Here is a 12,327-nt window from a genome sequence, read left to right on the forward strand (position 1 = left end):
AGAGAGAGAGAGAGAGAGAGAGAGAGAGAGAGAGAGAGAGAGAGAGAGAGAGAGAGAGAAATGCAGGCCATTTGAAAATCCTCGTTAGATCATTTGAGAAATGTCGTCCTTAAAACCGTAATAAATTCAGAGATTATTTGCCAAATGGCGAAAATTGTGTGAAATTCATGGCAAGTATAACGATTGTGCGCGCTCGTGTTTGATTAGTTGCTTGCATATTGCATTTTTTTATTGCTCGCACGCGCACTGCGCATTTTCAATTACATTTTGCCATTTTTCATTGGTGTTTGCAGTTTCAATAAACGCTCAAGATAAGTCATTGTATCACTAAATCCGATTTTCGAAGCACAATCATAAATCGTGCTTTAAAACAATCAACCTATTTTCAGTGCAACGTAATTTCTTGTGCTAAAATTACCGTGACGTTTTTAACGTGACAAACCAATTACCCAGTTAAGCTTTGAAATTGCATCACCAAAATAGAGTTATATACACAATCCCATAAAATATTCCTGTGTGTATGTGTTATGACACAAGATTGGAAACCATGAAACGACCACATTGTCGAAACCAAACAGAAATGAATCAATTACAACACGGCGTATGCAAAGTGACACAATTAGAAAAAGCGTACAGCAAAAATCACTGTCACAATTCATTTTGCCCACTTCAAATGACTTATGCAAATATGCACAATTGTAATGTGTGGTTTAATTAATTTTAACTATAATATGTCAATCAAGATAAAAGTAAACCGTACTGATAACGAAGTAAAATCGATGTACATTATGTGCGTTGGTGGTGATAAAGACGATAAAAGTCACCACCGTCAAAAACAGAACAAATACAACACGTATGCGCGCGTGTATTCGCTTCGGCAGAAGAAGGGTGATGCAAGAAAAACTTTTCAAATTGGAAACAAGTTGTTTGCTTAGTGATAAGGGAAATTTCAATTTGAGCATCTAATTGAAAGAGCTATATGGAACAGATTCCAGCTAATTGGAAGCAACACCTTGAATTGTTGTTGGGCACAGTAGCCCATGTACCTTGTTAGTGTCACACGGAATTTTCGATTCAGTTTCTGTTTCAAATGATGATAATGCCATCGTTGAGTAGTTTACAAAATAAGACAATCTCACTCATTCACTCACATGAGATGTCCGTTGTTGCGGAGGTCAAGGGCTTTCCACATTACTGCTATATATACATTGTCTAAAGTTGAGCTGTGTCATGCTTTCTTATTGACTCACACAATTTCCCGGCACCAGCTAAATAATGCAACATAACTATAATGCGGAGTAATCGGATACGTATAAGCATAAAGAGAGAGAGAGAGAAAGAGAGAGAGAGAGAGAGTGTGTGAGAGAGAGAAAGAGATAGCGAGGGAGAGTGAGAACAAGAAGAAAAATACGTCGCCCAAGAAGTTTGTCAGATGATTGCATGCATTCAATTCAATATTTCTCGGTGACTGTCGCACATGAATCAAGAAAGATTGCTTACATTCACGCACACATAAAACCGTTTCAGTTGCTTGCTCCAAAATTATTCATGTTGGACGATTCGATGTGACACAATAAGCGAAACAATTCCCAAGCCGATTTTGTGTGTGTACATAAAAAAAATCCAAACGAATTCAGCCGCCAGTCATCCGCTTCTATTTCATTTTTCTTAACGACACTTGCTATTTCGCTTGCATTTTTTGTTTCAACACATGACATGAGCTATCTTTCACTCTATTTCCCTCTTTTTGAATCTTTTTTACTCTTTTTCTCTAGTACTCGTTCACTTCTTATTCTCGCGCAGGGCTTGTCTGAATGAATCCCTATCGTAACATGACTTACTCATTCACTCGGTTAGTGTATGTGTGTTTATTTTCATAGTCGTCATCTTATTTTACTTTATTTTCGTTACCATTTTGGGCGCGAAGCACATAAACTGACGTGTTATCATCCACTTCAAGTTAAAAAAGCTTGTATATGTTGAAATATTTCGTGCTGTGGAGGCAAAAAAACGCCTCGTAGCAAAGCTTAAAAGATTGCAATAAAACCGCATGAATAACGGAACACAAGCTGCGTTATATGTTTTTGGTGTATCTTTCGTTGACTCTTTCGCGGCACACACACATATACAGCCCTTCAAAACCGCAGCAGCAGTAATATCCAGCTAAATTCAAACAGATCGGCACGGAAATCCAACGGAACGTGAGCGTAATCGAATGTTTGGTTGACGAGATTCCGGATTTAAGTCGCAACACATCAACTACTTAAATATTTTCGGAATGGAATGAAAACGTCGCTTGCCATTATCTCATAGTTTTTTATTGTCATATTTGATGTCAGGCTAAAAGATCAGCGGATAATAATGTTGGGCCATGAATTAGAGATGTGAAAATGAGCACATACACAGATGCTTCCAGTTCTTTCGGTTGACTTACACAAGGAACAATTACATTCGGTGTGTGAATGTATGGAACGATGTCAAACTTCACTCACTGACGACGAAAACTAGCTCCGAATAATAAACGAATAATCTAATGAGCTTCTTTCAGTCGTGTGTGTGTGTGTGTGCGAAAGATACTGAACTAGTCCGTTCTTAGAAAATTGTTTGCATAGGAAAACGCTTGACATATGGCACATTCCATTATTTGACACAGAAATTGCAACCGTATATTTGGTCCACAATTTTTGACTCAATTGTGCGTCATAGTGATCTTCCTGTCATCGTTTCCATTCAGAAGACACTACATGCTGCTGCTGCTGCTGCTGCTTCTATCAACGATTTTCATGACGAGCACGCTTTTCAAGCAAATACTTTTTCTCGTAGCTTCTGAATTCAATTATCATGTGTTTTAGTTTTTGGGAACATTCCTTCGGGCAAAATTAATAATTAACCATTTTGCTGTTTCATCAATTACTTCCTGATTGTATGTTGCTCAAATAGAACTCGATATTTCAATTAGAATCACAAAAACCATAAAATTTGTTGACATTTTCAGGGGCATAAAGTGACTTCATTGATTAAATTTAATTTCATGACGGCGTTTTCTTTTGTTAACTTTGATTTTGTGTCTTTTCTCCCGCTTGCTTGTTTAGATGAAGATGGAAAAACTCCCGAACGTGTTTTGTTTACATTTCCATTTGACAGAATGGATTCATCGATCTGTTTAATTAAATCAATTAAAAAACGCAGCATGTTTGTACCCGCTGTAGACAACACATGAGAAGCGTGAGAATGCATTATACTTGACGGCATGACGGAGAGTCAATTTCCATTTTGTTGATTTTTCCAGCGATGAATATTTAGATATACAATCCGATGTTTTTGTCAAGTTTTTCGGCTGCTCGTCCAATGATAACAGCTCACGTTGGCGTGCAAAAACACAACCAAACCTGATAGTGGCGGTTGACAGCAAAAACTTTCACCGGATTAAAATGTTGCGCTGATATATTCTACCGAATAGTTCGTTAAGAACGAATTAATTGTTTGCTTAGTTAACTTTTATTCGAGCTGTAACATTTGAACTGTCAGAACAATGCATCAACAACAATATCACTTTCAATCCCCGGCGATCAGAACTAACGGATTTTAAAGTGTTTTATTTCTATTTCGGATGAGCCCACATTGTTTGTACCAATCCGCTCAATTAGCATTCAGTATCACAGTTTTACGGTGCAAGGGTGGAAATTATAGAATTCGGCTTTCAAATGCGTCATCAATTCCGTCAAGATGCGAATTAATCGCACAAATTGTTTGGAATTGATTGGATTGTTATTGTTACTGATTGTGAGTATATCGACCATTGTGGAATGTGAGCCGTGTATCGAATCATTCTTTGATCCAAATGAATTCAGACTGTGTCACATTTCTATCAGTGAGATGTATGTTTTCTCAGTATTTTGCCACACGTGGGTTATTCGTTACAAGTCTGACAAAGGGCTGGAAAAACATACATCGTTGTATTACGCCCCAGAAATAGAGTTGGTAAATCCATTCTTTTCAATCTCAATAAGAAAATTTTCCGTATGCATTATGAATGAATCGGGAAAATTCACGTTGATTTCCTCATTATTCTACGAAAATAGGCTCATTCATCAGCATCAATGGGAAACTTTGACGTTGGAAATAATTAATCAATACGTGTTGATTTGTTCGTGTGAAAACATGATATGTATTTGACGCGTTCGGTGCACGATCCGATAGCATGAGACTTTTTACGTCACAGAAATATGTACGTGCTTTACATGTTTATTCATGTTTAAATGATTGAAACTTGCAATTTTTACTACTTTCAGGCGTTGTTGTTGTGTTTTTCAATGCAATTAAGATAGAAACTTTGTGATTACATGTTAGTTCATGAATATTTTCACTAGTTTCGCTCTTGTCACATTCTGTACATTCGGTGTCCATATGAATCAATGTATTTCTGGTTTTTGCTGTCGGATCGTGGTTCGGTGATCCGAATTTGAAAGATTGGATGAAAGCCAAGTTACGCGTAAAAACTTCGTCAATTTTTCAATTTCTCTCTATTATTATTTCATTTCATTCTACAAACAGAATATTGACAAAAGACTGTTTTCTATGAGTAAAGAGCAGATTTGCCTCAACTGACAAGTGCATGTGGTCTCCGTCAAAAGTAGCTGCCAATCATTAAACAAATATTGTGACTGAAAGAGAGAGAGAGAGAGAGATATTGAGAGAAAAGAAAATATGATTGGCTGAAAAGGTTTGGTGCCTTTTATTGCAATGAAATTACGGGCACGTGCATGAGTTCAAGTCATTTTCACAGCATCGCATCAAACAAGCTGTTCGGCGGGAAAAGCAATCAAATCGACCGAAGTACAATTATGATGATGCCCCCCTCCTTGTTGAGCCATGCAGACTGTTTTATTGAGTATGCTGTCGATAATAACTTGCGTGGGACATAACTCAAACACAAGGAGAGTCATAAAGGTTTGTCATTTGATTTAGAATGTAGTCGGAGCGAAAGCAAGAAACTATTTTTTTCGTATATGGGAGAACGCCTCGACGGATCCCGAAAACATGTCGCTGTCAACGATTTAAGCCTACTCGTCCCGAAATCGATGGCAAGTGTAAATAGCGTCCAAAGTCCTGTCTATTTATTTTATGCTTTTATCAATGGCCTTCTTATGATTAGGTGAATATTATTTTTTTCTTTCGAAAAATGGCATCACCCCAGACATCGAGACAACATCCACTTGAACTTGAATCATTTCTTCTTTTCTCGTTCGAAATAAATAAAATCAACATCGAAATAATGGAATTCATGTTTGAGAGTCGATCGAGAGTGAACAACAGAAAGTAGCCATAGCTACAAATAACACACAGTTTCCTTGTGGCGAAAGCTTGCTAACTGAAAGCTGATATCATTCATAGTTTGAACCGAACACTTTAAAGAAGCGAAGATTTCAATGCGAACGCCAACACATATTTGGAAATTACGTCAAACGAATGCATTGAAGAAAACATACAAACAAAAGCAGTCTTTTGTTCATGAAAATAACTTTTTTGTTAATAAAATTTAAATACACGAAATTCGAATGATTTTATGAAAAAGAAAAGATTTAATCTGATGAAGAAACGTTTTTTCCCGCTAAAGAGCTCATGTTTAACTGCAGTATCAAGTGGTGTGTCCGGAAAGTGGTATGTTCTACAGCATGAAAGCATTTCCTTGGAAATCATATTTCAAAATGCCGACTCAAGTATGTTGACCGTTTGAAAGGACGAAGTGTATATTATGAAAACTGTTAATGGATCGAACATGATATGACTGATTGAGAATCGATTCGTTGAAGCATTGTTGCGGATGGATAATGTTGTAATAATGGGTAACTAATGTAAAATGTAGAAGCAGAAAATATGACATTGAAGCTTTTCCCAATTAGATGATGCATCTTTGATAAGCTAACATTGCTCATGAGTAACGGCACTTTTGTAGTATTTTCCGTTAAAAACTCTATCACTAGAATAGGATGCAACAATCTTTGCAGTGCATTACAATCACAAAGCGTCAAGTTCAATTAGTAACTGACACATTCAATTTTTAAAGAGAAATTGTAACTTAGAAAAGAATCTAATGATAATTTGACGCTAATAAGACACAATTCTTGAATGCTTCATCATTTTTTTTTTCATTTTGACCTTCAACCACCTTCGATGAGCCCAAGATACAAACGAAATAAATTGGAATATTTAAATTTCAGAAGTGAATATATATTTATGAAATTTATTCAATAAATTAAGTTACAAGAATGTAAAAAACATTTGTGCTTCGGAAATATGACAACCAAAATGCAAAAAATTATTGATCAACTATTGTATTCGATTCGACAATCGGTAAAGTTCTAATGGAATCCTCAATCAATTCGAATATTGTTGCTTTGGTAAGTAAAAAATCATTATTCACACACGGTAATCTCAAATTCCACCAACCCGGATCCGATTGAATTTTGCCGGATAATAGACCAACCGAAAATTCTTCTTATGAAGATGCATCAAAGCTTGAAAAGATATTCTGGAATAGATTTGTACACAGCATAAGTGAACCCGTGAGCATAAAAACGACTTATTAAACAATCGCCGAACAAAACGATACAAGAAAAAACTACCGAACAAAACGTACCACAGCGGTAATGTGTAGCACAGCGGAGTTTCGTTTTGAACGGTACCGTCCTGCTGTGTTACGTTTTTAACGTGTGTTTTGTTTGATAGTTTTTTCTTGTATCGTTTTGTTCGGCGATTGTTTAATAAGTCGTTTTGATGCTCACGGGTTCAAGTGAGTTACTTAGCCATTATTACAGTCTTTTTTTTGGTATCATTTCATATTATTTTCGCCACCACAGAGATGTAATTGCAATTGCCGCTAGGACTTCTATAACTTCCTTTGAGCTAGATCAGAATAATGATAGGAGAACGCAGATATTGAGTTTGAGAAGTAAGTGCTAAAAAAATAAATATCGCCTATATGTAGTCGAATTTTATAATTTTGCAGTGATCGAAGAATATTCGGAGCGAATGCCAGAGAATTATTGAATTTCTATGAAGACATGATTTTTCTTGAAATAGTAAAACCAATGCCGATGAAGAGCAACACGTTTGCGATATGAACCAAAATCTATGTAGAATGAAAGATTATAGCAGACGAAGTAAGTATGGACCGTTAAAACTTCTCGGTACACCAGGAGAAAGAAATCGGTGCAAAATAGGCTAAAAAAAATGCGAAGCAACGAGCAAAAAATGTGACTGATAAAAGAATCGATGAATCATATTTGTATCCAACAACGATTGCAAGCTCCACAATTTGGAACTAATATTTAGTGTCAGGTCAACTATTAAAAGATAAAATGAAAAAAATTGTTTGATGATGTAATGTTGTGTTCTAATGAAATACATATTCATAAGTGTGTGTACTAATTAATGCATTGTGTATAAAACACACCATTAGTTGGAGATAGCAAGCAAGTTCATACGAGCGATGAATATGCATTTTTGGGTGCTGTTGCCGAAATAATGTAAATTTTTGTAGCGCATGAACATTTGAATAATTTTAAATAAAATACCAGAACCTGGAATGGAATTTTGACTTGGCCATTGCGTACCACAAAATAGTTATAGTTTGACAAAGTATACAGTGTACGAAGAACTTATGAAAGACGCTTAAAATATTTTCGAGTAACCTTGAAAGAAAATTTAACTGTGCCAAAACGGCTATAAGACTGTGGGTAGTCGATCTGTTTTTCTAATTTTATTTCAATTAGTCAACTAAATACTATAGAAGAAAATTAGAGATATTTCACATGCATGTGGTGGGACGAAAAAAAAGTTGTTCTGCTACCAATTTTGTGCGAAATGAAATTATAAGAAAATAGCCCATGTGAACAAATTTGGGTCCCAAAAATAGAGGAGTCGTCTGTTGATTTCAAACCGAGTTATTCAATTTACTTAATGATAAATCCATAGAAATGCTACTTCACCGAATTTCAAAGAATCTTGTCTGCAAAACTAATTCCGTCGATGATTCTAGTCTACACCGTTTGGACGATTCACTTGAAAGACTTCAAACAAATATTTGGAGATGCTAAATATTTAGCAAAACAAATATTATGATGAAAACAAAAATCAATTGTTTTCCAAACCGAAATTTTATGGAAATCCTTTATTTTGTATTATTTTTCTCCATGATCCCTTCTGGCCAGTGCCGTTCCGATGTAGTTAATTAAATTTGCGTTTAAATTCCATGACATATCAAAGAAATTCGCAGTAGCCCGGAAAATGATCCAAGTTATTTGCATTTTTGGTGCGATTTTTCATGAATGATACATATAATGTGATATGATATAATTACAGGAACAAATGAATTTTTAATGAACGCACGTCATAACATCCCGTTCTTCTTGTTATTCACACCAGTTATGGAAATGTTTCAAATTTTACCCACACAATGCAACAAGTTAGAAGCTTGTTTTATAAGGAAAAAAAACTTTTTTTTCTCAGAAACAATTTGGTAATAATTTTTGTTTTGAGTATTCAAATACTTTACATTTTGCACCTTGGGCAGACCAAGTGATGAAAAATGGATCAGGTAATTATTGTCTAGATTATTTGTAAAATTTGTTTTGAATACAATGTAAAATGCGGATTTTCTACCCTGTTCAAAATTCAACGAATTCGCAGAAATTTCGGTTTTTTCCATTTAACTTGTTTACCGCGTATCGATTACGTAATTCAATGACCCATTTTTCAGTCGTAGTGAATAGAGCAAAAAAGGTTAATAGTAAATTGATTGATCCCCGGAAAATCTACCGTCCATCATTTTCGTGTTTTGACCGAAATTCGATGGATGAAATTGGTCAACGCCAGACAGAAAAATGTTTTGCCCGAATGTTTTAACTCTGTCTGTTGTCATCAAAATCAAATTTGTGCGGTGCGTCGACATGCCATTCATTACGGAAATGGTATATTGAGTGAGATCGATATGGTGAATAGCCATGCATTTGTGATTGAATTTACGAACGTGGGATCCAATTCCAAGCTTTAGTTTTTGTTTAGATTTTCTTTCGGAGTTCGGAAAAGGTCAATTTTGACGGCACACAAATTGATATGAGCAAGGGTCAGTAAGACGAAACCAGACAAAAAATGAATATTCGCATAAAATTTATATTTTCTGACATTTTCATCCAGTTCGGATAATTTTTTCGTAAGAAAATCTTTTTCTGCGGTTTCTTTTGTAACGTTACCGACCGTTCCTTTTCATTTTTCAGGCGTGCGAATTGTAACGTTACTGTCCTGACCCTTGTCCATATGCGTTGAAAGTGGGTTCAACATAAATTGCGTCAAAAGTTGCATTTTCATCAACCTGCCCCGGCAGTGGTATGCCAAATTAAAAATCAATTACGGTTGAATTGTAACGAACATCGTCTAGCGTCTGGTATCGATCGGTTTTGAAATTAATTTTATCATTAATCATGGATTTAAAATCAGAAACCATTGATTAATTAGACTTCTGATAGCGTCATTATTTCAGCAATAAATTCAAAATCCACACAAGTGATAATATTAATGAGACCGATTATGATGACATTTACAATACAAAAGAAATGGAAACTGTGGATTTGAAATGGTTTGATCTCGGGATTTTGTGTTGATAAATCTGTTTGCCAACGTTCGACACATTTAAAACGCAAACCAAATGTTTGTCATTGTTCGATTTTATTGGAAAATTGCGCATTTGACGACATACGACAATTGATGGCATGCGTTACCATCTCACAGTCGGTAGTTTCATTCGACAATGGATTTTATGGATGAATCCAGATAAAGAATCGAAAGAAATGGCATAATCGGAGAAATGGTGATTCCACATAAGTGAGCATAGTCCATAAGCGATAGGTGGTCAAAATTAAATTGTCTCATTATTTTCTGTATGTATCTCCGGGGCTGGAAAATCTCTACCCACATCGAAATGGAATTGCTTTAATACCAACCACACTCGGGTTCGTCCCGAAACAAATGCTTCCATTTTGATTCACTTGAGTAGAAAAATCCTCTGAATTGAAAGTGCTAATTCAGAATTTCTGAATCAAACTGCACAATGGACACAAAACCGAAAGCTCAATTTATATTGGCATAGTCGCCAAATGGTCATGTTCATTTTATGCAAAATGCACAGCATTGCAAATACTGGATCGAACAGGATTTTCTCTTCTCGTACAAACTGTGTATGTCTGCAAAAACTGATTTGCAGTGAGTGACTCAACGTTTATTAAATTATTTGCCATTTATTTTGCTGTAGCGCATGAAATTAATCGAGGTTATCGTCTGTTGGCGTTCGAGCTAATGGTGAGTGGGTATTCGTAGTCAATGTTCTCCGATAAAAGGATGTCATTACAATTATTATAGTGTAGTCGGTCAATCGATTGTTCAATGCAATGCTCTTTCGCTCTCTGGCGCATTTTTCACTGCAAAACTTCACCATACATCGTAATACAGAAAAAAAAAATATTGGCCTTTTATCGGACAACAGTTGACATGGCGTTTAACACGGAGAAACATTCGCACAATGGGTGTTACACAGAAAAAAAAGAAATTTAACACAAAAAAGCACACAAAAGAAGATTATTTCTCAAAGCTGAAATTTAAATAATTCATGACTTCCTGGAAAATGTTGTGAGAAAAAATGTGGAATAAAATTCGTTATTACTTACTCGAGAAGATTCTTTGTTTTCTGATGTGAGAAAGAAGTTCCCGAAAAAGAATGCAATTCGCAATCGCTTTGTTCAGTCGATGAAAATCCCTGTGAGCTTCTCAAGTTCACTGTTAAAAAATGCACGAAACCTTGTGTGGTGGTTCTGTTTTGCTTGCTTAATTTATGTTTGATTACACGTGAAATTGTAAATGCACAACTTGTTGAAGATATGACTTCTGGCACACTATAAAAGTTACAGTTTCTTGGTTTTGAAAATTGTCTACGAAAGTGATTCAGTGCTACCAGCGCACGTGACAGAGTTTCAAACAACAATGAGCCGATGGCATCGAGTGCCACGCAATTTATATGCTCGCTCGCTTCGATGCTAAAAAAGCGGTGTTCGTGCTCTCCGCTTTGTTTTTTCGCTCGTTTTGAAATCTAACGTAAGCTCATTTTCCATCAACAATAATTCGCAACACGGGTTTGCTGGTTAGACGAGCGCGCGCGGAAAAACTAGGGGAAATCGCAATCAGTTGATTTTGTTGCTGGAAAATGGGCGGAGTAAGCAATGGTTTTTCTCTCGATTTCGTTGCAATTCTCTCTCTCTCTCTCTTGAGGTTGCTTGACGCGCGCGAAAAAAAAATCCGGTTACCCGTTAAAACCATTTGTTGATTTCGCATTGCAATCGTTTTCCACTTGAGTGATGGAGCTAAATAACGTCATCAGCTCGCGTTTTTTTCTTCACTCTTCCCTTGTTCATCGCTGGTTCATTCGGACTCCATTCATACACAACGGAGGCTTTTCAGCGAGATGACCGTTTGTACAATAATAAATTCTGATAACAATACAGAGCAAATAAATTTGTTGGGGTAGCGAGCAAAAAAATGCTATTTCACTTCTGTTATTTACACACATTTCACGTCCGACAGATTTTCCTGTGGATTGCTTGCCATTGAATCACCCACCAATCAGGATGTGAGCGGTTGTGTGTATGCTCACCACCGATTGCTTGAAATCGAGAAGCGTAGGTGAAGCATTTAACTTTATGTAAATGCATCGCGTCGGTTAGTTTGACAGTATGACAAAGTCTGGGGTTTCTGTTTTGAATAAAATGATCCGATTTTGTTGGGTGTTTGAATCATTGGTTGCCGTCGTTTATTTGACAAACCGGCTGATTAAGCGATAACAAAACAATTCCCATGATTTGCTTGCGTCCTTCGTCAAAATATCAAGATCAAATCTATTTTTATCGCTGTTCTAATTGATTTTTTTTTTGGCAGAGCTGGTTGACTCATTAAATGTAATGAATTGCAACACCGTGTAATTTTTATGTATTGAGTGACGAATGCTGAAGACGTCAAAATCAATGCTTTAGCTTATAGGCTACGTACCAAATGAATTCAATGTGACTCACAATTAGTTAGCTTCAGTGGGCGATAAATAGCTTTGTTCATAACTCATTGCACACATTTTTTTTCTATCTCTTGATTCAAACAGTGATTGAGGTCAAATGCATTCATTCAAAAGGTCTCCTCCTTACCTCTTCTCACGGAAAAAATGATGAAAATAGTATTTTCATCAGCTGAAAAAACGACGTCATAAGATTGAAGTAAAATAAAACACTT

At 36.0% G+C, this 12,327-nt stretch overlaps 1 protein-coding gene across 1 annotated transcript in view; it reads right to left on the reverse strand.

Moving 5' to 3' along the window:
- LOC129569672 (uncharacterized) overlaps window positions 1-11,903 on the reverse strand; it is a 38,084-nt gene extending 26,181 nt beyond the window's left edge. Inside the window, exons 1-2 of the mRNA XM_055448771.1 lie at window positions 11,871-11,903; window positions 10,722-11,140 (exon numbers count right to left, since the gene is read on the reverse strand). Coding sequence (XP_055304746.1) covers window positions 10,722-11,140; window positions 11,871-11,903 — 452 coding nt within the window. The remainder of the gene's footprint in view (window positions 1-10,721; window positions 11,141-11,870) is intronic.
- Between the last annotated feature and the right edge of the window lie 424 nt (window positions 11,904-12,327).

This window comes from Sitodiplosis mosellana, unplaced genomic scaffold (genome assembly GCF_009176505.1).
Source record: "Sitodiplosis mosellana isolate CC-2019 unplaced genomic scaffold, AAFC_SMos_1.0 Smas_scaffold_38, whole genome shotgun sequence".
In the NCBI taxonomy this organism is placed as follows: Eukaryota; Metazoa; Arthropoda; class Insecta; order Diptera; family Cecidomyiidae; genus Sitodiplosis; species Sitodiplosis mosellana.